At 44.6% G+C, this 26,861-nt stretch overlaps 1 protein-coding gene across 1 annotated transcript in view; it reads left to right on the forward strand.

The window, feature by feature from the left end:
* The window catches only part of LOC139366914 (catenin delta-2-like), a 573,021-nt gene extending 553,184 nt beyond the window's left edge, over positions 1-19,837 (forward strand). The window contains exons 24-26 of the mRNA XM_071104665.1: positions 15,094-15,225; positions 16,240-16,316; positions 19,026-19,837. Coding sequence (XP_070960766.1) covers positions 15,094-15,225; positions 16,240-16,316; positions 19,026-19,340 — 524 coding nt within the window. The 3' untranslated portion in view covers positions 19,341-19,837. The remainder of the gene's footprint in view (positions 1-15,093; positions 15,226-16,239; positions 16,317-19,025) is intronic.
* Positions 19,838-26,861: the final 7,024 nt, after the last annotated feature.

A 26,861-nucleotide genomic window follows, 5' to 3' on the forward strand; every position in this document is an offset into this window, starting at 1 on the left:
TCACCTCTGAAGGTAAATAATGTACTTACATTCTGTAATCTTGCTCTGATTTGTCATCCTGAGTGTCCCAGAGATAAAATATAGCATCGTTTTGTTCAATAAAATCTATTTTTATATTAAAATGTAGGAACTGGGTTCTACAGTTTGAACCCCTGCTGATTCTATTTGGAGTTTGTCAAAATGATATCCAAAAAAATAGATTTTTCGGAGTGTCTTAAGTTGGGGCGGGTTGGTTAAGTTAATAGTTGAGTTCAATTTAGATCAGTACAAATGTCTTTTAGTCTTTGATCCTGGCATCAACCATTCCAGGTTAAGATCACCAAATATATGAATAATTCAGAACTAGAATAGTTAGACAGAAAATCAGACAATTTTTGCTAAGAGCAATTGGGAGAACATGAATCAGTCAAAGGCCACAGCTCTGGGATTTCCGATCAGATGGAGTCTCTAACACAAACATGCTATGATCAGTAGGTAACCCTCTATATGAAATAGACATGGACTTGGCTTAAAATGGTATACAGTGATTTCGGAAAGACTTCCAAAACAATGTACGTTACAGCCTTATGGTTAAATGGATTGAATAAATAAAAAATCCTCAGCAATCTACAAACAATGCCCCATAACGACAAAGCGAAAATAGTTTTATTTTTATTTTGGCAAACGTATTAAAACTAACAAATAGCAATACCTTATTTACATAAGTATTCAGACCCTTTGCTATGAGACTCGAAATTGAGCTCAGGTGCATCCTGTTTCCATTGATCATCCTTAAGATGTTTCTATAACTTGATTGGAGTCACCTGTGTTAAATTCAATTGATTGGACATGATTTGGAAAGGCAAACACCTGTCTATATAAGGTACCACAGATGACAGTGCATCTCAAAAACCAAGCCATGAGGTCGAAGGAATTGTCCGTGGAGCTCCGAGACAGGATTGTGTCAAGGCACAGTTCTGGGGAAGGGTACCAAAACATTTCAAATCAAATCAAATCAAATCAAATTTTATTTGTCACATACACATGGTTAGCAGATGTTAATGCGAGTGTAGCGAAATGCTTGTGCTTCTAGTTCCGACAATGCAGTAATAACCAACCAACAAGTAATCTAACTAACAATTCCAAAACTACTGTCTTATACACAGTGTAAGGGGATAAAGAATATGTACATAAGGATATATGAATGAGTGATGGTACAGAGCAGCATAGGCAGGATACAGTCGATGGTATCGAGTACAGTATATACATGAGGTGAGTATGTAAACAAAGTGGCATAGTTAAAGTGACTAGTGATACATGTATTACATAAGGATGCAGTCGATGATATTGAGTACAGTATATACGTATGCATATGAGATGAATAATGTAGGGTAAGTAACATTATATAAGGTAGCATTGTTTAAAGTGGCTAGTGATATATTTACATCATTTCCCATCAATTCCCATTATTAAAGTGGCTGTAGTTGAGTCAGTGTCAGTGTGTTGGCAGCAGCCACTCAATGTTAGTGGTGGCTGTTTAACAGTCTGATGGCCTTGAGATAGAAGCCGTTTTTCAGTCTCTCGGTCCCAGCTTTGATGCACCTGTACTGACCTCGCCTTCTGGATGATAGCGGGGTGAACAGGCAGTGGCTCGGGTGGTTGATGTCCTTGATGATCTTTATGGCCTTCCTGTAACATCGGGTGGTGTAGGTGTCCTGGAGGGCAGGTAGATTGCCCCCAGTGATGCGTTGTGCAGACCTCACTACCCTCTGGAGAGCCTTACGGTTGTGGGCGGAGCAGTTGCCGTACCAGGCGGTGATACAGCCCGCCAGGATGCTCTCGATTGTGCATCTGTAGAAGTTTGTGAGTGCTTTTGGTGACAAACTGAATTTATTCAGCCTCCTGAGGTTGAAGAGTCGCTGCTGCGCCTTCTTCACGATGCTGTCTGTGTGAGTGGACCAATTCAGTTTGTCTGTGATGTGTATGCTGAGGAACTTAAAACTTGCTACCCTCTCCACTACTGTTCCATCGATGTGGATAGGGGGGTGTTCCCTCTGCTGTTTCCTGAAGTCCACAATCATCTCCTTAGTTTTGTTGACGTTGAGTGTGAGGTTATTTTCCTGACACCACACTCCGAGGGCCCTCACCTCCCTGTAGGCCGTCTCGTCGTTGTTGGTAATCAAGCCTACCACTGTTGTGTCGTCCGCAAACTTGATGATTGAGTTGGAGGCGTGCGTGGCCACGCAGTCGTGGGTGAACAGGGAGTACAGGAGAGGGCTCAGAACGCACCCTTGTGGGGCCCCAGTGTTGAGGATCAGCGGGGTGGAGATGTTGTTGCCTACCCTCACCACCTGGGGGCGGCCCGTCAGGAAGTCCAGTACCCAGTTGCACAGGGCGGGGTCGAGACCCAGGGTCTCGAGCTTGATGACGAGCTTGGAGGGTACTATGGTGTTGAATGCCGAACTGTAGTCGATGAACATCATTCTCACAGATGGGTTAGGGCAGTGTGCAGTGTGGTTGAGATTGCATCGTCTGTGGACCTATTTGGGCGGTAAGCAAATTGGAGTGGGTCTAGGGTGTCGGGTAGGGTGGAGGTGATATGGTCCTTGACTAGTATCTCAAAGCACTTCATGATGACGGAAGTGAGTGCAACGGGGCGGTAGTCGTTTAGCTCAGTTACCTTAGCTTTCTTGGGAACAGGAACAATGGTGGCCCTCTTGAAGCATGTGGGAACAGCAGACTGGTATAGGGATTGATTGAATATGTCCGTAAACACACCGGCCAACTGGTCTGCGCATGCTCTGAGGGCGCGGCTGGGGATGCTGTCTGGGCCTGCAGCCTTGCGAGGGTTAACACGTTTAAATGTTTTACTCACCTCGGCTGCAGTGAAGGAGAGTCTGCATGTTTTCGTTGCAGGCCGTGTCAGTGGCACTGTATTGTCCTCAAAGCGGGCAAAGAAGTTATTTAGTCTGCCTGGGAGCAGGACATCCTGGTCCGTGACTGGGCTGGATTTCTTCTTGTAGTCCGTGATTGACTGTAGACCCTGCCACATGCCTCTTGTGTCTGAGCCGTTGAATTGAGATTCTACTTTGTCTCTGTACTGACGCTTAGCTTGTTTGATAGCCTTGCGGAGGGAATAGCTGCACTGTTTGTATTCGGTCATGTTACCAGTCACCTTGCCCTGATTAAAAGCAGTGGTTCGCGCTTTCAGTTTCACGCGAATGCTGCCATCAATCCACGGTTTCTGGTTAGAGAATGTTTTAATCGTTGCTATGGGAACGACATCTTCAACGCACGTTCTAATGAACTTGCACACCGAATCAAATCAAATCAAATCAAATCAAATTTTATTTGTCACATACACATGGTTAGCAGATGTTAATGCGAGTGTAGCGAAATGCTTGTGCTTCTAGTTCCGACAATGCAGTAATAACCAACCAACAAGTAATCTAACTAACAATTCCAAAACTACTGTCTTGTACACAGTGTGAGGGGATAAAGAATATGTACATAAGGATATATGAATGAGTGATGGTACAGAGCAGCATAGGCAGATACAGTAGATGGTATCGAGTACAGTATGTACAAATGAGATGAGTATGTAAACAAAGTGGCATAGTTTAAAGTGGCTAGTGATACATGTATTACATAAGGATACAGTCGATGATATAGAGTACAGTATATACGTATGCATATGAGATGAATAATGTAGGGTAAGTAACATTATATAAGGTAGCATTGTTTAAAGTGGCTAGTGATATATTTACATCATTTCCCATCAATTCCCATTATTAAAGTGGCTGGAGTTGAGTCAGTGTCAGTGTGTTGGCAGCAGCCACTCAGTGTTAGTGGTGGCTGTTTAACAGTCTGATGGCCTTGAGATAGAAGCTGTTTTTCAGTCTCTCGGTCCCAGCTTTGATGCACCTGTACTGACCTCGCCTTCTGGATGATAGCGGGGTGAACAGGCAGTGGCTCGGGTGGTTGATGTCCTTGATGATCTTTATGGCCTTCCTGTGACATCGGGTGGTGTAGGTGTCCTGGAGGGCAGGTAGTTTGCCCCCGGTGATGCGTTGTGCAGACCTCACTACCCTCTGGAGAGCCTTACGGTTGAGGGCGGTGCAGTTGCCATACCAGGCGGTGATACAGCCCGCCAGGATGCTCTCGATTGTGCATCTGTAGAAGTTTGTGAGTGCTTTTGGTGACAAGCCGAATTTCTTCAGCCTCCTGAGGTTGAAGAGGCGCTGCTGCGCCTTCTTCACGATGCTGTCTGTGTGAGTGGACCAATTCAGTTTGTCTGTGATGTGTATGCCGAGGAACTTAAAACTTGCTACCCTCTCCACTACTGTTCCATCGATGTGGATAGGGGGGTGTTCCCTCTGCTGTTTCCTGAAGTCCACAATCATCTCCTCAGCTCCTTTGTTGACGTTCAGCGTATTCGTCAATATTGTTATCTGACGCAATACGAAACATGTCCCAGTCCACGTGATGGAAGCAGTCTTGGAGTGTGGAGTCAGCTTGGTCGGACCAGCGTTGGACAGACCTCAGCGTGGGAGCCTCTTGTTTTAGTTTCTGTCTGTAGGCAGGGATCAACAAAATGGAGTCGTGGTCAGCTTTTCCGAAAGGAGGGCGGGGCAGGGCCTTATATGCGTCGCGGAAGTTAGAGTAACAATGATCCAAGGTTTTTCCACCCCTGGTTGCGCAATCGATATGCTGATAATATAATTTAGGGAGTCTTGTTTTCAGATTAGCCTTGTTAAAATCCCCAGCAACAATGAATGCAGCCTCCGGATAAATGGATTCCAGTTTCCAAAGAGTCAAATAAAGTTCGTTCAGAGCCATCGATGTGTCTGCTTGGGGGGGATATATAATTATATATATATATATAATTGAAGAGAATTCTCTTGGTAGATAATGCGGTCTACTTTTGATTGTGAGGAATTCTAAATCAGGTGAACAGAAGGATTTGAGTTCCTGTATGTTTCTTTCATCACACCATGTCTCGTTAGCCATAAGGCATACGCCCCCGTCCCTCTTCTTACCAGAAAGATGTCGGCGCGATGTGTGGAGAAACCCGCTGGCTGCAACGCCCCCGATAGCGTCTCTCCAGTGAGCCATGTTTCCGTGAAGCAAAGAACGTTACAGTCTCTGATGTCCCTCTGGAATGCTACCCTTGCTCGAATTTCATCAACCTTGTTGTCAAGAGACTGGACATTGGCGAGAAGGATGCTAGGGAGTGGTGCACAATGTGCCCGTCTCCAGAGTCTGACCAGAAGACCGCCTCGTTTCCCTCTTTTTCGGAGTCGTTTTTTTTGGGTCGCTGCATGGGATCCATTCCGTTGTCCTGGGTGAAAGACAGAACACAGGATCCGCGTCGCGAAAAACATATTCTTGGTCGTACTGATGGTGAGTTGACGCTGATCTTATATTCAGTAGTTCTTCTCGACTGTATGTAATGAAACCTAAGATGACCTGGGGTACTAATGTAAGAAATAACACGTAAAAAACTAAACACTGCATAGTTTCCTAGGAACGCGAAGCGAGGCGGCCATCTCTGTCGGCGCCGGAAGTCAATAGTCAATTTGTGGATCATTGAAGGTCCCCAGGAACACAGTGACCTCCATCATTCTCAAATTAAAATAGTTTGGAAACACCAAGACTCTTCCTAGAGCTGGCCACCTGGCCAAACTGAGCAATCGGGGGAGAAGGGCATTGGTCAAGGAGATGACTAAGAATCCAATGATCACCTTGTGTTCCTCTGTGGAGATGGGAGAAATTTCCAGAAGGACAACCATCTCTGCAGCACTTCACCAATCAGGCCTTTATGGTAGAGTGGCCACTCCTCAGTAAAAGGCACATGACAGCCTGCTTGGTGTTTGCCAAAAGGTCCCTAAAGACTCTCAGACCATGAGAAACAAGATTCTCTGGTCTGATGAAACTAAGATTGAAATCCTTGGCCTGAATGCCAAGTGTCACGTCAAGAGGAAACTTGGCACCATCCCTACGATGAAGCATGGTGCTGGCAGCATCAAGCTGTGGGGATGTTTTTCAGCAGCAGGGACTGGGAGACTAGTCAGGATCGAGGAAAAGAATAATGAAGCAAATTACAGCGAGATCCTTGGTGAAAAACTGCTCCAGAGCGCTCTGGACCTTTGCCTGGGGCGAAGGTTCACCTTCCAACAGGACAACAACCAGAGCCTGGACTTGAACCCATCAATCATCTCTGGAGAGACCTGAAAATAGCTATGCAGTGACGTTCCCCATCCAATCTGACAGAGCTTGAGAGGATCTGCAGATAAGAATGGGAGAAACTCCAATTGCTGGCGTGCCAAGCTTGTAGCGTCATACCAAAGAAGACTCGATGCTGTGACCCCTGCCAAAGGTGCTTCAATAAAGTACTGAGTAAATGGTCTGAATACTTATGTAGATATTATTATTATTTGTATTTACATGTGCACTTTTTAGAATAAGGCTGTAACGTAACAAAATGTTGAAAAAGTCAATGGGTCTGAATACTTTCAGAAGGCGCTGTAGATACAAGATTGCTTAAAAACTGTGCCATTTGGTCTATTCCTCATTTGAGCATGTGGATTAACACAAGACTCAATATAAGGTTATCTGTTTGGCCCAAGGACTGATATCCCATCCCTTTTTAAATTCCTTTTCAATGTTAGCACTCGGTGTCCAAGCTCCTCTCCTGTTTGGGTGCAGACTGTCCCTTTCTAGGAATTGCGGTCACTCACAAAACTGAAAATCGAACGCTTTTTCAGAGCAGAATCCTGATTTCATCCAGGAATACAGTGCATATAGGGGGTATCGCGGGGGGACAGGACAAGGGCCTCCGTTGGCTCAGTGGTCCAAAGTCTCGGAAGTACGACAGTAAGGCAGCTTCAGACGGATGGATATGGGTTAAGGGACGCATGTTGTCGCCCTTTTGTTTGATGTTGGCAATCACTTGCCTGGCATCGGAGTCTCCATGACCAGAGCGGGCTCCTAGGGCTACACAGTTCACTTCCAGCGGTTCAAAGCTGTTTGCCAGGTGGAGTGGATCCCTGGGTGAGAGAAATGTTCAGGGCTGAGATCTGAGGAGAGAGAGAAAGAGAAAGAGTTAATGTATGCGAGAGAGAGCAATGGAGGTTGTTCATGTTTGAAAGAGAGAGAGAGATGGGGTAGTCCATGTTTGAGAGAGAGAGAGAGAGAGAGAGAGAGAGAGAGAGAGAGAGACACTTTCAATTTAGGAAATGTTCCCAACAGTACAACTTGGGACAAAAAAGCAGCGTCTCTGATGGATTTGGTCTAGCAGTGAATGCATCAAAAGAAAAAGTCTGCAAAGCATTTTACTCAATAAAATAATATTCTCAAAAATAAATATTCCTATCCAAATCTGGTGCAAAATATTCAATAGTGTAATTAGACCAATTGAACTATATTGGAGAGCGGTATGGGGTCCAACCTTTATTTACGATTAAATGCATTGGGAGACAAATTATCCAAAATATCCAAAAGAAAGTACCAAATAATGCATGCAGAGAGGAACTCAGAAGATTCCTTTGAATTGTAAATATAAAGAAAACAATGCTCAAATGTTGGCACCATTTGAAATGAAGCCCCCAAACATCCTTACAATTCAAAGCACTGGAAACCCAAGAGCTGAACCCTGAAAAGAGTCCCTTATGTCAGCTGTTAAAACCATTAAACAACCCTACTATCCAAACACACAGGAATATCTATCAACTTGTTACAGAAACTAAATCCTCCTATTAGACTAATTGGGAAAATGAAACAAAAACACAGAATGAACTAAATTGCTATCTGACCCTCAACAGAGAATACTAATTGACAAAATATCTCTAGTCTCTCAGAGATACAAAACAGAAACTGATCCTGACCAAATAAAGGCTCAGCGACCACCAATTAATAGGGTGTAGAAAAAGGGAGACACACAAAGACATGGCTAACCCAAGAGGAGTGTCTATGTGGTCACTGCACCACAGCGGAGGTAGAGACAGAGATGCACATTTTCCTCTACTGTGAGAAATACTCCCAAATAAGCGAATATCTTTTGAAGAAAATATCTAAATCAATTCCCAACTTCTGGGCATTTACCAACGACATAAAGCTGTGAATTATTCTGGGTGAGGGAGAAAACGCAAATATTACTGCCAGATATGTATAGGATTTCCATAGCCTGAGGGACATCCCATGACCATTTGTTCCCTGAAGTATGTACATTGTATATAACTTACAAGTAATACATAGTGTAGCCATCATCCATGTACATTATGTTGATTATTTACTATCCATTATTTTTTATATATTCGTATTTTTATTTAATTAAATGTATCTACCTAAGTTTCCACAATACAACAGCAGTAGTGTTGTAACTGTATACATGATTCTATTATTATTATTATTACTACTGAAGTAAACTGGATTTCATTATCCACATTGGATTGGACTCTATTGACTGAAATGCGTAAACACTTCACCAACAAAAACAGGTCACAACTCCTGCAGCTCTGTCGCACGCTGGGAATGTACATAGTCAATGGTAGGCTATGGTAGGTACACCTATAGCTCTCAGAGTGTTCACAGTCAGCCCACTGAAACCAGGGACTGGGATCAGATCACAGCAAAATCACAGTCTACTTGAACAGCGCAATACTCAGTCATGAGGCGTCATAGCCAAAGGAATTGAGTAATATAAAGGAAAGTAGTGTGGAAACCTACAAAAAAAACAATTAGGCAACAACATATTCAGTCCTTTTTAGACAACTTCCTGGACAAAACGTTCCACTGTAATAGTGAAGGTGTAAACTTGGCAGGAGAAAACCTAAAATGTATATTTGTCTTCTCAGTTTCCCTATCAAATCTATACATTTCAAACAGAAAACCGGAGAAAATGATCAACAATGACAAATAGTTTGATAAAGAATGCAAAAACCTAAGAAAGAAATTGAGAAACAGATCCAACCAAAAGCGTGGAGACACAGAAAACCTGAGCCTTCACTATGGTGAAAACAATACAGAAATACACTACTAAAAAATGAACTTCACGTCACAAATCAGCTCATTGTAATTGAAGAGTGGAGATGTATGGGTAAACCACTCCTCCAATCTATTTTGGCCCAATAACAAAGAACAAACAGCAAAAATATATACATGATCAAATACAAGTCTTGGAATCAGCTATTAAAGACTATCAGATCACACTGGATTCTCCAATTACATTGAATGAACTACAGGACAAAATACAAACCCTCCAACCCAAAAACGCCTGTGATGTTGATGGCATCCTCAATGAAATAGTAAAATATATAGACCACAAATTTCAATTGGCTATACTAAAACTCTTTAACATCATCCTTAGCTCTGGCATCTTCCCCATAATTTGGAAACAAGGACTGATCACCCCAATCCACAAAAGTGGAGAGAAATATTTGACCCTAATAACTACCATGGGCTATGTGTCAACAGCAACCTTGGGAAGACCTTGGGAAAAGCAACCTTGGGACTCTTAATTTCATCGGTGAAAACAATGTACTGAGCAGATGTCAAATTTTTATAAAATTATAATAACAACTGTACGACAGACCACGTATTCACCCTGCAAGTCAATTTGGCATGAGGGTCTGCTATACAAATTGGTGTTGGGGGAAAAATATACGACATTATAAAAACCATGTACACAAACAACAACAAGTGGTTAAAATTAGCAAAAAAAACAGAGACGTGGGTGAGACAGGGATGCAGCTTAAGCCCCACCCTCTTCAACATATATCAATGAATTGGCAAGGACACTAGAACAGTCTGCAGAACCCGGCCTCACTCTACTAGAATCTGAAGTTGAATGTCTACTGATGATCTGGTGCTTGTGTCACCAACCAAGGAGGGCCTACAGCAGCACCTAGATTTTCTGCACAGATTCTGTCAGACCTGGGCCCTGACAGTAAATCTCAGTAAGACAAAAATAATGGTGTTCCAAAAAAGGTCCAGTCGCCAGGACCACAAATACAAATTCCATCTAGACACCATTACCCTAGAGCACACAACTATACATACCCTGGCATAAACATCACCGCCATAGGTAACTTCCACAAATCAAATCCAATTCATTTATATAGCCCTTCGTACATCAGCTGATATCTCAAAGTGCTGTACAGAAACCCAGCCTAAAACCCCAAACAGCACGCAATGCCAGTGTAGAAGCACGGTGGCTAGGAAAAACTCCCTAGAAAGGCCAAAACCTAGGAAGAAACCTAGAGAGGAACCAGGCTATCTTCTGGCTGTGCCGAGTGGATATTATAACAGAACATGGCCAATATGTTCAAATGTTCATAAATGACCAGCATGGTGAAATAATAATAATCACAGGCAGAACAGTTGAAACTGGAGCAGCAGCACGGCCAGGTGGACTGGGGACAGCAAGGAGTCATCATGTCAGGTAGTCCTGAGGCATGGTCCTAGGGCTCAGGTCCTCCGAGAGAGAGAAAGAAAGAAAGAAAGAAAGAAAGAAAGAAAGAAAGAAAGAAAGAAAGAAAGAGAGAAAGAAAGAGAGAATTAGAGAGAGCATACTTAAATTCACACAGGACACCGGATAGGACAGGAGAAGTACTCCAGATATAGCAAACTGACCCTAGCCCCCCGACACATAAACTACTGCAGCATAAATACTGGAGGCTGAGACAGGAGGGGTCAGGAGACACTGTGGCCCCATCCGATGACACCCCCGGACAGGGCCAAACAGGAAGGATATAACCCCACTCACTTTGTCAAAGCACAGCCCCCACACCACTAGAGGGATATCTTCAACCAACAACTTACCATCCTGAGACTTTGCATGATCTGAGAGACAAGGCAAGAAGGGCCTTCTATGCTATCACAAGGAACATAAAATTCAACATACCAATTAGGATCTGGCAAAAAAATACTTGAATCTGGGGTCTGCTCACCAACCAAGAATTCACAACATGGGACAAACACCAAATTGAGACTCTGCATGCAGAATTCTACACACACAAAAAAGAGAGAGCACATGGCTTTTAACTGTTATGCGGAGCAGCACAGGGGATCCCAAGAGCAGACTCAGAAGAGGAAACAGATGAATGAACCAAGGTATTCATTGTAACACCGGGAGGTATGGAAATCCTTTTGACCTGGAGTGTTGACTGGAGCTGAAGCACGGCAATGGTTAGCTTGAGATTGGGTCCTGGCGGAGGCACGAAGAAAAGGCCGGTCCCTCCTCCAGGTACAATGACTGCGCCTGTGATCCTGGACTGAGTTATTGTTAGCTGGAGGAAGGCCAGTGACGGAGTCCAGAGCTATGTGTGACCAGGGGCGACTGGGTATGGGAAGAGGGCGAAGCCGACCGGATATAGGTTTGGTGGAGGTTTTGTTCCTGGCACAGACCGAGCAGACATCATGGTGGGCCACCAAAATCACTACCGCAGGAAGGCGACAGTCCCGTTCATGCCAGGGTGACAGGTGAGGTGAGTAGCATGGGCCCACTGAGGAATGTCAGAGCGAACTGAATCTGGCACAGAGCCTTACAAGGACCGCTTCCTGGATCAGGCTGGTTCAGCTGAGCCTGACGAACACGGGACTCGATCTCCCAGGAGGCAGCAGCAACGATACAGGAGGATGGCTTAATGGTTTCTGGCTCGGTACCTGTGTTGTCTGCGGTGAACTGACGGGAGAAGGTGTCAGGCTTGGTATTCTTAGATCTGGGGCGAGAAAGGTTATACAACCTGCTACTGGGGAGGGGAGCGCCAGGCTGGAAGTCAATGGCACAGTTGTACGAGCGATGAGGCGGCAGAGATGGGGTGTGGTGCTTATGGAACACAAGAGTTCAACTGTGATACTCTGGAGGAACAGAAGACAGGTCCGGGGGTTCTGGAATGGACTGGGATACAGGCAAGGCAGGTGGAAGAACAGAATGTAGACATTTGGAATGACAAAATGTACTCCAAGTAGTAACCCTTTCGGTGGTCCAGTCAATCTGTGGGTTGTGTAGTTTTAACCATGGATGGCCCAGAACCAGAGGAGAACAGGGACTATCAATTATGTGGAAACTGATATTTTCTTGGTGATTACCAGAGAGACGCAGGATGACTGGAACGGTTCTCACAGACATGGGAGAGAAGCTTACTATTGAGAGTGTAGGCATCAAGAGGTGAATTAAGAGGAACAGTGTCCGGGCCCAACTGGTTGACAACACCTCGGTCCAAAAAAGAGGAAAAGCCTGACTCTGCCACACAAGGTTGGCCTGGTTGGCCTGGTCTGGTGGAAGATGGGCAGGCAATTTGACCCAATAGTATTTTCCCCATATCACCCGAGCCTCTTCTTACTGGACGCAGGGCACAAGTGGAAACCAGGTGACCAACCTCGCCACAGTATAGACAGCTCCTAGTATTGACACGCCGCTGCCTCTCCTCTGGAGATAGACGGGTACGGCCGAGCTGCATGGGTTCAAGTTCAGAACATGCCTGGGGTTGGGAGACAGTCTGAGTGAGTGAGTTCATGAATGCCTCCTGAAGAGGCTCCTCATCCCAGCCGCTCTCTGCTGCGAGGGTGCGGAACTCACATGCCATTTCAGCAACAATCTGGGAGCCTTGACGGAGGGACAGGAGTTGTTTAGCAGCGTCCTTTCCGCAAACTGGGTGGTCAAAAATCTTCCTCATCTCCTCCGTGAATCTACTATAGGAGAACAAATGGGTGGCTGTCTCTCCCACAACACAGCAGTGGCCCAGGAAAGCGCTGCTCCACAGAGGCAACCAATCAAAAACATAATCTTAGCTCGTTCACTAGCATAAGAGTAGGGCTGTTGCTCAAATACTAGTGAACATTGTACCAAAAAGGCTCTGCTGGTTCCGAGATTACCATCGTAGCGCTCTGGAGTAGGAACAAACGGCTCCCTGGTGGAGAAGAGGGACTTGGGACAGGTTGTGGAGGCTGAGGTTGGAGTGTGCTGGGTTGGGTTGGGACAGGTTGTGGAGGCTGAGGTTGGAGTGTGCTGGATTGGGACAGGTTGTGGAGGCTGAGGTTGGAGTGTGCTGGGTTGGGACAGGTTGTGGAGGCTGAGGTTGGAGTGTGCTGGGTTGGGACAAGTTGGGACAGGTTGTGGAGGCTGAGGTTGGAGTGTGCTGGGTTGGGACAGGTTGTGGAGGCTGAGGTTGGAGTGTGCTGGGTTGGGACAGGTTGTGGAGGCTGAGGTTGGAGTGTGCTGGGCTGGGACAGGTTGGGACAGGTTGTGGAGGCTGAGGTTGGAGTGTGCTGGGTTGGGACAGGGTAAACAGGTCCGGAGGGGAATCCAAGGGAGTGGTGGTGTGGTGAGTCCAGAACAGGGTAGCAGGGTGGTGAGATGTGGAACAGGAGCCATAGTCAGGGTGGGAAAATGAGCAGAGATTACGATCTGGCAGAGTGGAAGTGGCAGAACTGAGTATTTGCAGAGGGGATCTGCTCTGAATCCAGCTCACCTGTCTTCAACCACACAATCAGAGAGAGAGAGAGAGAGAGAGAGAGAGAGAGAGAGGGAGAGGGAGAGAAAGAGGGAGAAAGAGAGAGAGAGAGAGAGAGAGAGAGAGAGAAAGAGGGAGAAAGAGAGAGAGAGAGAGAAAGAGGGATAAAGAGAGAGAGAGAGAGAGAGAGAGAGAGAGAGAGAGAGAGTGTGTGTGTGTACTGGGGGAATGGCTGCAGGTCAAGCAGACACAACGGATGACCACTAGGGGCTGTGTCAGGAGCAGATGTGACCTTAACTGAACTGGGGTTACCAGTGAGTGAGGGTGTGTTTGTCTGTACAACATTTCTGAGTGCCTGGGCGCTCAGTGTACCATGCTAATAGCACTCAGACCTGGTCTCCAGGGATAACCAGATCTAGCAGTGAATGGCCGGTTGAGGGTGTTCTGTTACAGTATTAATGATCCGTTTAACAGAGCTGTCACAGGGTTGTCTTAAAAATTCCTCTCCACTCTTCTCCTGTCCTCTGTTGTTTTAGTAATGTAAGTTGTGTATGTTTCTGTTCGGTTGAACCTGCTATTTAAAAGTCTTCTATGATCTGGTCGGTTTAATAAAGTGCAGGTTAGCAGTATATATAATGTGTGAAGTACGTACTTGATAAGAGTGTGTAGGTAAGCAGTATTATAGACTGTAGTGTGCAGGTAAACATTATTATAGACAAGTATTATAGACCTTACTGTGTAGGTAAGCAGTATTATAGACTGTAGTGTGTAGGTAAGCAGTATATAAACCAATATTATAGACTGTAGTGTGTAGGTAAGCAGTATTATAGACTGTAGTGTGTAGGTAAGCAGTATTATAGACTGTAGTGTGTAGGTAAACAGTATTATAGACTGTAGTGTGTAGGTAAGCAGTATTATAGACTGTAGTGTGTAGGTAAGCAGTATTGTAGACTGTAGTGTGTAGGTAAACAGTATTATAGACTGTAGTGTGTAGGTAAACAGTATTATAGACTGTAGTGTGTAGGTAAGCAGTATTATAGACTGTAGTGTGTAGGTAAACAGTATTATAGACTGTAGTGTGTAGGTAAGCAGTATTATAGACAGTAGTGTGTAGGTAAGCAGTATATGAAACCAATATTATAGACTGTAGTGTGTAGGTAAGCAGGTCTATAGACTGTAGTGTGTAGGTATCAGTATTATAGACTGTAGTGTGTAGGTAAACAGTATTATAGACTGTAGTGTGTAGGTAAGCAGTATTATAGACTGTAGTGTGTAGGTATCAGTATTATAGACTGTAGTGTGTAGGTAAGCATTTTCAGGGGACTGTAATGGGGCCTGTGTGTGTGTGTGTGTGTGTGTGTGTGTGTGTGTGTGTGTGTGTGTGTGTGTGTGTGTGTGTGTGTGTGTGTGTGTGTGTGTGTGTGTGTGTGTGTGTGCGTGCGTGCGTGCGTGCGTGCGTGCGTGCGTGATTAAGCGTGATCAGAAGATTAGTGTGCTACTATGGCAGGATACGACCTTCATGCTGTCACACTAAACATTCCTAATGATGAATAATGTGTGTGTGTGTGTGTGTGTGTGTGTGTGTGTGTGTGTGTGTGTGTGTGTGTGTGTGTGTGTGTGTGTGTGTGTGTGTGTGTGTGTGTGTGTGTGTGTGTTACAGTTAGCGCACCGGCCTCTCCCAGAGAGATGATGAGTATGAAAGAACGCAAGACCGAATATGACTCCACAGCAACCAATGCAGGTTTCCACGACAACAAAGGAGAGCACACCTCCCGAAAAGACACCATGGCAGGTGTGTGTGTGAAGGAGAGAGAAATAACAGGCTATTACTTTCTATCTATATATCTCTTTCTGTCATTCTCACTCTCCCCCTCCCTCTTACTCTCTACACTCTCTCTCTCTCTGTCTGACACCCTCTCTCTCTCATTCCCTCTGTCTGACACCCCCTCTCTTTCTCTCTGACACCCCCTTCTCTCTCTCTCTCTCTCTCTCTCTCTCTCTCTCTCTATCCCCCCTTTTTCTCACCCCCCTGTCTGTCACCCTCCCTCTCTCTCCCCCTCTCTCCCCCACCTCTCTCTCTCCCCTCTCTCTCTCCCTTCTCTCCCCCCCTCTCTCTCCTCTTTCTCTCTCCTCTCTCTCTCCTCTTTCTCTGTCTGACAACCTCAATCCCTCTCTCTCCCCCTCCATCCCTCTCTCTCCCCCTCTCTCTCTCTCTCTCTCTCTCTATCCCCCCTTTTTCTCACCCCCCCTGTCTGTCACCCTCCCCCCCCCCTCTCTCCTCTCTCTTTCTCCCCTCTCTCCCCCCCTCTCTCCCCCCCCCCCCCCTCTCTCTCTCAATTCAATTCAAGGGCTTTATTGGCATGGGAAACATGTGTTAACATTGCCAAAGCAAGTGAGGTAGATAATATATCAAGTGAATATATAAGGTGAAATAAACAATGAAAATTAACAGTAAACATTACACATACAGAAGTTTCAAAACAATAAAGACATTTCAAATATTATATATATATATACAGTGTTTTAACAATGTACAAATGGTTAAAGGACACAAGATAAAATAAATAAGCATAAATATGGTTTGTATTTACAGTGGTGTTTGTTCTTCACTGGTTGCCCTTTTCTCGTGGCAACAGGTCACTCTCTCTCTCTCTCTCTCTCTCTCTCTCTCTCTCGCTCTCTCTATCCCCCCTTTTTCTCACCCCCCCCCCCCCCCCCTGTCTGTCACCCTCCCTCTCTCTCCCCCTCTCTACCCCCCTCTCTCTCTCCTCTTTCTCTGTCTGACAACCTCGCTCTCTTCTTTCAGTCAGAATCTCCTGTGGAACATCCACGTTGTTCCGGAACTCTTATGTTACAACTAATGACGAGATCGAACACAACCAGGTGAGCTACACCACACACAATACTAATATTATAACACACACACTACTAATATTATAACACACACACTACTAATATTATAACACACACACTACTAATATTACACAACACACACACACACACACAACTAATATTACACAACACACACACACACACACACACACACACACACACACACACACACATACACACACGTACACACACACACACACACACACACACACACACACACACATACACATACAAACACATACACACACACACACACACACACACACACATACACATACAAACACATACACACACACATGTACATTCTGTCACGTTCGTTGTTGGAATGAGCGGACCAAGGCGCAGCGTGCGTAGAGTTCCACATATTTTAATAAAGTGAAACTCACCAAACAAAAACAAACAAGCACAAACGAAACGTGACGTTCTGGGCTGCTCACAGGCAGCTACACAAAAACAAGATCCCACAAAACCAAAGGTGGAAAAAAGGCTGCCTAAATATGATCCCCAATCAGAGACAACGATAGACAGCTGCCTCTGATTGGGAACCATACCAGGCCAACAAAGAAATAGAGAAACTAGAATGCCCATCCAAATCACACCCTGACTTAGGGTAGATAAATTAAAAGGCTCTCTAAGGTCAGGACACATACAGTTTAAGTCAGAAGTTTACATACTCCTTAGCCAAACGCATTTAAACTCAGTTTTTCACATTTCCTGACATTGAATCCTAGTAAAGATTCCCTGTCTTAGGTCAGTTAGGATCATCACTTTAGTTTAAGAATGTGAAATGTCAGAATAATAGAAGAGAGAATGATTTATTTCAGCTTTTATTTCTTTCATCACATTCCCAGTGGGTTAAAAGTTTACATGCAGTCAATTGGTATTTGGTAGCATTGCCTTTAAATTGTTTAACTTGGGTCAAACGTTTTGGGTAGCCTTCCACAAGCTTCCCACAATAAGTTGGGTGAATTTTGGCCCATTCCTCCTGACAGCTGGTGAAACTGAGTCAGGTTTGTAGGCCTCCTTGCTCGCACACGCTTTTTCCATTCTGCCCACAACTTTTATACTTGGGGTCGTTGTCCATTTGGAAGACCCATTTGCTTTAACTTCCTGACTGATGTCTTGAGATGTTGCTTCAATATATCTACACAATATTCCTCTCTCATGATGCCATCTATTTTGTGAAGTGCACCAGTCCCTCCTGCAGCAAAGCACGCCCACAACATGATGCTACCACCCCCGTGCTTCACGGTGGTCATTATCGCCAAACAGTTCCATTTTTGTTTCATCAGACCAGAGGACATTTCTCCAAATAGTACGACCTTTGTCACCATGTGCAGTTGCAAACCGTAGTCTGGCTTTTCTATGGCAGTTTTTGAGCATTTGCTTCGTCCTTGCTGAGCGGCCTTTCAGGTTATGTTGATATAGGACTCATTTTACTGTGGATATAGATACTTTTGTACGTTTTTCCTCCAGCATCTTCACAATGTCTTTTGCTGTTTTTCTGGGATTGATTTGCACTTTTCACACCAAAGTATGTTCATCTCTAGGAGACAGATCACGTCTCCTTCCGGAGCGGTATGACGGCTGCGTGGTCCCATGGTGTTCATACTTGCGTACTATTGTTTATATAGATGAACGTGGTACCTTTAGGCATTTGAAAATTGCTCCCAAGGATGAACCAGACTTGTGGAGGTCTACACTTTTTTTCTGAGGTCTTGGCTGATTTATTTTGATTTTGCGATGATGTTAAGCAAAGAGGCATAGAGTTTGAAGGTAGACCTTGAAATACATCCTCAGGTACACCTCCAATTGACTCAAATTATGTCAATTAGCCTATCAGAAGCTTCTAAAGCGATGACATAATTTTCTGGAATTTTCCAAGCTGTTTAAAGGCACAGTCAACTTAGTGTATATAAAATTCTGACACACTGCAATTGTGATACAGTGAATTATAAGTGAAATAATCTGTCTGTCAACAATTGTTGGTTAATTTACTTGTGTCATGCACAAAGTAAATGTCCTAACCGACTTGCCAAAACAACAGTTTGTTAACAAGAAATTTGTGGAGTGGTTGAAAAATTAGTTTTAATGAGTCCAACCTAAATGTATGTAAACTTCCTACTTCAATTCACCACACACACACACACACACACACACACACATACACACACACACACACACACACACACACACACACACACACACACACACACACACACACACACACACACACATATATACACACACACAGAGACACAAACACATACGTATGCACACACACATACACACGACAACCCGCCCACGCACACACATACGTACACGCACATACATATACACACACACATGCACACACACACACACACACACACATACAACACACACACAGACACATACACACACGCAGACACACACAGACACACACATATTTTTCTGTCCCATCTTGTTGCCAAGTTACCTCCTTGGCATCTGGTGCCATGGTGATGGTTGTCACGGTTACATCTTCAGGAAGGCGGAGGTTCTGATAAGCTCTGATGCCTTCTGGAATCTTCCCCACTGAACCCGCCGAGAATCTGTAGAGATTGAAACCGTTGCAACAGGAATCCATACCCCGCCCTTATCCAATTAATAAACCTGATATTTTAACCTCAGATAAAGTTAGACAGATTCAACAGCTCTATGTTTTCACTTCCTTTCCAGATCCCTCCCCAGCCCATGGCCCCTCAGGCAGACTGCTCCTCTACACCCCTAAAAGACTACGACACGTTCCCTCCATCCCTCCCTCCCTCCTTCCCCCCTCCGCAGAACCCTGGCCGCATGCTGGATGACTCCTTCTTCGAGCCTCCAGATCAGCCCCTCCCCCAGCCCCCGTCTCAGGCCGCCACGGACCTCCGGATGCACCTTGGCCTTAAGTCCACTGGCAACTATGTGGACTTCTACTCTGCATCCCGGCCCTACTCCGAACTCAACTACGAGACCAGCCACTACCCGGCTTCACCTGACTCCTGGGTCTAAAGACAGGAGTCACAACTTAACATGGGTCCTGGAGAGATACAGGCTGGTGTAGGGTTTATCTCCAGTCCAACACTAACAAACAGCACACCTGCAAGGTGTAATGAACCATTGATTTGAGGATATTAGGTTTATTAGTGCTGGGCTGGAACAAAATCCTGCATAGTCCCGTAGCTCTCCAGGATTGAGAGTGAAGAACACTGGTGTAGAGTAAATAGGGGGTGCGAGGTTAATGTTAGTAACCAACGGCAAACAGGGATTGAAGGGGGTTAGGGGGTGCTAGGGGGTTGTGAGGGGTTCAGGTGTGAAGAGAGACTGCGCATGTGCATGAATACCACAAGACATTTTGCCGCCAGTTCAGTTTGTTCAAAGCTTGTTCCACTGGGAAAGGGAGTGGGATAGATGTGTCAGAGTGGGAGAGTGGGAGAGTGGGAGAGAGAGAGAGAGAGAGAGAGAGAGAGAGAGAGAGAGAGAGTCCTTGACAGAAGAAAAGAAAAAAACAACAACTGAATGATGACGGAAGGCTCTTACCTCTTTGGAGTTGCATTGCTTGACTTTCAGAAAGAAGAAGGGGAGTGGAGTGGAGAAATGGAAGAGAGGAAGAGTTGTGAGTGTTTTTTGGCAAGTCGGATGAAAAGTAACAGACCAGAGAAGGGAGAGAGAAGATGAGAGGAAAACACCAAGCACAAGACAGGACAGGATGTTTACAGGAAAAACAAGGGGGCAGCTTTCCACCCGTTCATTACATTGACTTCTGACTTTCATCGTCAATCAAAGCTTCTACCTTTCTATGGAATGTTGTCTGTTGAAGAAGAATCTTCCAGCCTTTTAGGTTTTTATTTTCACCACTTTTTTTTTATTTGTTTCTTTTTGAAGTTGTGGATGTACAATATTTTGGTGTACAGTACAGTACAGTACAATGACAGTACAGTGACAGTACAGTGACAGTACAGTACAGTACAGTGACAGTACAGTACAGTACAGTGACAGTACAGTTCAGTACAGTGACAGTGACAGTACAGTACAGTACAGTACAGTGACAGTACAGTTCAGTACAGTGACAGTACAGTACAGTGACAGTACAGTGACAGTACAGTTCAGTACAGTGACAGTACAGTACAGTGACAGTACAGTGACAGTACAGTACAGTACAGTGACAGTACAGTTCAGTACAGTGACAGTACTGTGACACTACAGTTCAGTACAATGACAGTACAATGACAGTACAGTGACAGTACAGTGACAGTACAGTACAGTACAGTGACAGTACAGTTCAGTACAGTGACAGTACAGTACAGTGACAGTACAGTGACAGTACAGTACAGTACAGTGACAGTACAGTTCAGTACAGTGACAGTACAGTGACAGTACAGTTCAGTACAATGACAGTACAGTGACAGTACAGTGACAGTACAGTACAGTGACAGTACAGTGACAGTACAGTACAGTGACAGTACAGTACAGTACAGTGACAGTACAGTACAGTGACAGTACAGTGACAGTACAGTACAGTGACGGTAAAGTAAAATGACAGTACAGTGACAGTACAGTACAGTGACAGTACAGTACAGTGACAGTACAGTGACAGTACAGTACAGTGACAGTACAGTACAGTACAGTGACAGTACAGTGACAGTACAGTTCAGTACAGTGACAGTGACAGTACAGTACAGTACAGTACAGTGACAGTACAGTTCAGTACAGTGACAGTACAGTACAGTGACAGTACAGTGACAGTACAGTACAGTGACAGTACAGTACAGTACAGTGACAGTACAGTACAGTGCAGTGACAATACAGTACAGTACAGTACAGTGACAGTACAGTGACAGTACAGTGACAGTACAGTACAGTGACAGTAAAGTACAGTACAGTGACAGTACAGTGACAGTACGGTGACAGTACAGTGACAGTACAGTGACAGTACAGTACAGTGACAGTACAGTACAGTACAGTGACAGTACAGTACAGTACAGTGACAGTACAGTGACAGTGCAGTACAGTGACAGTACAGTGACAGTACAGTACAGTGACAGTAAAGTACAGTGACAGTACAGTACAGTGACAGTACAGTACAGTGACAGTACAGTACAGTACAGTGACAGTACAGTGACAGTACAGTACAGTACAGTGACAGTACAGTGACAGTACAGTACAGTGACAGTGACAGTACAGTACAGTACAGTGACAGTACAGTGACAGTGCAGTACAGTGACAGTACAGTGACAGTACAGTACAGTACAGTGACAGTACAGTGACAGTACGGTGACAGTACAGTGACAGTACAGTACAGTGACAGTAACAGTACAGTACAGTACAGTGACAGTACAGTACAGTACAGTGACAGTACAGTACAGTGACAGTACAGTGACAGTACAGTGACAGTACAGTGACAGTTAAGTACAGTGACAGTACAGTGACAGTACGGTGACAGTACAGTGACAGTACAGTACAGTGACAGTACAGTGACAGTACGGTGACAGTACAGTGACAGTACAGTACAGTACAGTGACAGTACAGTACAGTACAGTGAAAGTACAGTACAGTGACAGTACAGTACAGTGACAGTTCAGTACAGTGACAGTACAGTGACCGTACAGTGACAGTACAGTGACAGTTCAGTACAGTGACAGTACAGTGACAGTACGGTGACAGTACAGTGACAGTACAGTACAGTACAGTGACAGTACAGTACAGTACAGTGAAAGTACAGTACAGTGAAAGTACAGTACAGTGACAGTACAGTGACAGTACAGTACAGTGACAGTTCAGTACAGTGACAGTACAGTGACAGTACAGTGACAGTACAGTACAGTGACAGTACAGTGACAGTACGGTGACAGTACAGTGACAGTACAGTGACAGTACAGTACAGTGACAGTACGGTGACAGTACAGTACAGTGACAGTACAGTGACAGTACGGTGACAGTACAGTGACAGTACAGTGACAGTACAGTACAGTGACAGTACGGTGACAGTACAGTACAGTACAGCACAGTGACAGTTGACCTGGATGGTATTGTGTATATTACACATCACGTCACTACCGACCGACCGACTGACCGGCCACTGGATATTGTTTTCTAGTAACAGAATAGAGACTGAGAAGAAAACACTTCCCACTGGGCACACCACGTTATTTCAATGTGGATATTTGGTTAATATTTGGTTTAAACATTGATCAAGTGAGATTACAACCTATATTCACCCACTGAAAAAGACTGCCAATAGTTAGTTGAATGTCCAATGTGTTGTCACTGTGCTTTCAACCATTTAAAAGCACAGCAAAGTTCAAATGGGAACACAATGTCAGATATTTTATTTATTTATACAACCAATTCATGTGTAAATCACTTATCACTGTGCTTCATCTAACTACATTACAAGTACATGTGCAAGTGATTAATACCGATTGAGATTCTACCAGATTATTACAACAACTGTGAAGATCTGCACAGACCTGCGACCATCTATACACGCTATCTTGATCACGCACGCTTTATATGATTACATAACAAGAAATGTATAGATACAGTCAAATTTAAACGTGGCCATTGGATGTGTTACTAATTTTAAGGTTAAATGTTACATTAGCTTGTCAGATAGCCTTATCTTAAGACTTTTTACTGTCTTGCAAAAATAATATTGAATTGTGTTCTGTTGACCAAGCAATCAAATGTCAACATTTATAGGAGATGTATCTACTGTTTGGATAGCTCCATCTGACCCACTGGCTTCATCTTTAACTGGTATTTCTGGTTGAGTTGGTGACATGAATCCAACATATAATTTGTAACTTGTCGACAAATTAACAGGCTATTTGTTGTATTCAGGAAGTGATGTTTAATTGTGTTTGGTTGTCAACACAACCATATTTCAACATTTGAAGATGCATCATCTGTGCCACTGAGACCGTGTTAAATCGGATCAACTGTGGAAAAAAAAATCTGCTGTGAAAAGTTCTGATGTGATTGTTCAAAAAAACAATTAGTGAGAGACAGATCAGAATTGGGATGCCTGTGTAAATGCAGCATGTCTTAGTCTGTCTTTAGTTCCAGTTTGTATACAAATGAATAACGTCTCCACCTCACACCATAAATCAAAGTTTAAAGAATATTAGTGAATCAAACTTGAAATGCACTTTAAATTATGTTTGATTTGATGTAGTCCGAGTCTTTAACTTAGATTGTTGGTTGAGATGGAGACGTGAATCCAACATATCTGTAACGGTTTTCTTGTGTCGAAGGAGAGGCGGACCAAAACGCAGCGTGGTTATTATTCATGGTTCTTTAATAAAGAAACTATACATGAATAGACTAACAAAACCAAGAAATGTGAAAAACCAAAACAGCCCTATCTGGTGCAAACACAGAGACAGGAACAATCACCCACAAACCCCAACACCAAACAGGCTACCAAAATATGGTTCCCAATCAGAGACAATGACTAACACCTGCCTCTGATTGAGAACCATATCAGGCCAAACACAGAAACAGACAAACTAGACACACAACATAGAATGCCCACTCAGATCACACCCTGACCAAACAAAACATAGAAACATACAAAGCAAACTATGGTCAGGGTGTGACCATATCAATGACTAATTTGTAGACGAACTGGAATTAAAGCCAGACTACTAAGTCAGTGGCTCAGATGGAACTATCCAAATAGAAGATACATTTCCTTCTAATGTTCATGGTTGCCAACTCAATATCATTACATTTGAAATCAACCAGAGCCTGAAACCCTGGGCCTGTAGTTTATCCATTTTTAGTTGAATTATGGGTTTCATTGAAACAATGGCTGTTGATGACGTTGTAAATGCTATATAGGCCTTGGTAGTATAATTGATGGTATATTCGTGATATAGTATGGTCACATTTCAACTTTTCTGTCAAACCTACCCTTTGGAATGACTTTTCCACCAACACTGAATCTATTTAGTTTTTAATTGGAAATGTCTGAGCAGTTATTCTCACGATAGCACATTGGCAATAGTCAGTCACAAATATTGTAGCTAAGCAGGGCTGGGCATGGTTAAATCCCTGGATGGGAGACCAAACAGTAGCTGTAGGTTGATCAACTATCCAGTAGGAGGTGCTGTTCAGCCTGTTACTTTTTTCTGATAGTGAATATAACATTGAAGATCTGATGTTGTTTTAAAGGTACAAATTCAACATGTTTTATACAATGTTTTTCTATGTTGAAATTTGGTTACCTGATGATATAATTCTGTGGTTGAAATTTCACCCTCAAAACAACAGTAATATTGATACTGTATTTTCCACATAGATTCCAAGTCACAATAAGTTGACAAATTACGTCAAAACAACGGTGATTCAACCAGTTTGTGCCCAGTGGGTTTGAAACAATGTCAATCAATGATCACTGTCCTGTCTCCCCTTTCCAACCAACATCTGTTCTAACAGCCAGAGGGATGTGAGTCTGTTCTAACAGCCAGAGGGATGTGGGTCTGTTCTAACAGCCAGAGGGATGTGAGTCTGTTCTAACAGCCAGAGGGATGTGGGTCTGTTCTAACAGCCAGAGGGATGTGGGTCTAACAGCCAGAGGGATGTGGGTCTGTTCTAACAGCCAGAGGGATGTGGGTCTGTTCTAACAGCCAGAGGGATGTGGGTCTAACAGCCAGGGGCATGTGGGTCTAACAGCCAGGGGGATGTGAGTCTGTTCTAACAGCCAGAGGAATGTGAGTCTGTTCTAACAGCCAGAGGGATGTAGGTCTGTTCTAACAGCCAGGGGGATGTGAATCTGTTCTAACAGCCAGAGGGATGTGGGTCTGTTCTAACAGCCAGAGGGATGTGAGTCTGTTCTAACGGCCAGAGAGATGTGGGTCTAACAGCCAGAGGGATGTGGGTCTGTTCTAACAGCCAGAGGGATGTGGGTCTGTTCTAACAGCCCGGGGGGATGTGAGTCTGTTCTAACAGCCAGAGGGATGTGGGTCTGTTCTAACAGCCAGAGGGATGTGGGTCTGTTCTAACAGCCAGAGGGATGTGGGTCTGTTCTAACAGCCAGAGGGATGTGAGTCTGTTCTAACAGCCAGAGGGATGTGGGTCTGTTCTAACAGCCAGGGGGATGTGGGTCTGTTCTAACAGCCAGAGGGATGTGGGTCTGTTCTAACAGCTAGAGGGATGTAAGTCTGGTCTAACAGCCAGAGGGATGTGGGTCTAACAGCCAGAGAGATGTGGGTCTGTTCTAACAGCCAGAGGGATGTGAGTCTGTTCTAACAGCCAGAAGGATGTGGGTCTGTTCTAACAGCCAGAGGGATGTGACTCTGTTCTAACAGCCAGAGGGATGTGACTCTGTTCTAACAGCCAGAGGGATGTGAGTCTGTTCTAACAGCCAGAGGGATGTGGGTCTAACAGCCAGAGGGATGTGGGTCTAACAGCCAGAGGGATGTGACTCTGTTCTAACAGCCAGAGGGATATGAGTCTGTTCTAACAGCCAGAGGGATGTGAGTCTGTTCTAACAACCAGAGGGATTTGGGTCTAACAGCCAGAGGGTTATGAGTCTGTTCTAACAGCCAGAGGGATATGAGTCTGTTCTAACAGCCAGAGGGATATGAGTCTGTTCTAACAGCCAGAGGGATGTGGGTCTAACAGCCAGAGGGTTATGAGTCTGTTCTAACAGCCAGAGGGTTATGAGTCTGTTCTAACAGCCAGAGGGATATGAGTCTGTTCTAACAGCCAGAGGGATGTGGGTCTAACAGCCAGAGGGTTATGAGTCTGTTCTAACAGCCAGAGGGATAGGAGTCTGTTCTAACAGCCAGAGGGATGTGAGTCTGTTCTAACAGCCAGAGCGATGTGGGTCTAACAGCCAGAGGGTTATGAGTCTGTTCTAACAGCCAGAGGGATATGAGTCTGTTCTAACAGCCAGAGGGATGTGAGTCTGTTCTAACAGCCAGAGGGATGTGGGTCTAACAGCCTAAGGGATGTGGGTATGTTCTAACAGCCAGAGGGATGTGAGTCTGTTCTAACAGCCAGAGGGATATGAGTCTGTTCTAACAGCCAGAGGGATATGAGTCTGTTCTAACAGCCAGGGGGATGTGGGTCTGTTCTAACAGCCAGAGGGATATGAGTCTGTTCTAACAGCCAGAGGGATATGAGTCTGTTCTAACAGCCGGGGGGATGTGGGTCTGTTCTAACAGCCAGAGGGATATGAGTCTGTTCTAACAGCCAGAGGGATGTGAGTCTGTTCTAACAGCCAGAGGGATATGAGTCTGTTCTAACAGCCAGAGGGATGTGAGTCTGTTCTAACAGCCAGAGGGATGTGAGTCTGTTCTAACAGCCAGAGGGATGTGGGTCTAACAGCCAGAGGGATGTGGGTCTAACAGCCAGAGGGATGTGGGTCTAACAGCCAGAGGGATGTGGGTCTGTTCTAACAGCCAGAGGGATATGGGTCTAACAGCCAGAGGGATGTGGGTCTAACAGCCAGAGGGATGTGGGTCTGTTCTAACAGCCAGAGGGATGTGAGTTTGTTCTAACAGCCAGATGGATGTGAGTCAC

This window comes from Oncorhynchus clarkii, chromosome 15 (genome assembly GCF_045791955.1).
Source record: "Oncorhynchus clarkii lewisi isolate Uvic-CL-2024 chromosome 15, UVic_Ocla_1.0, whole genome shotgun sequence".
Lineage (NCBI taxonomy): Eukaryota > Metazoa > Chordata > Actinopteri > Salmoniformes > Salmonidae > Oncorhynchus > Oncorhynchus clarkii.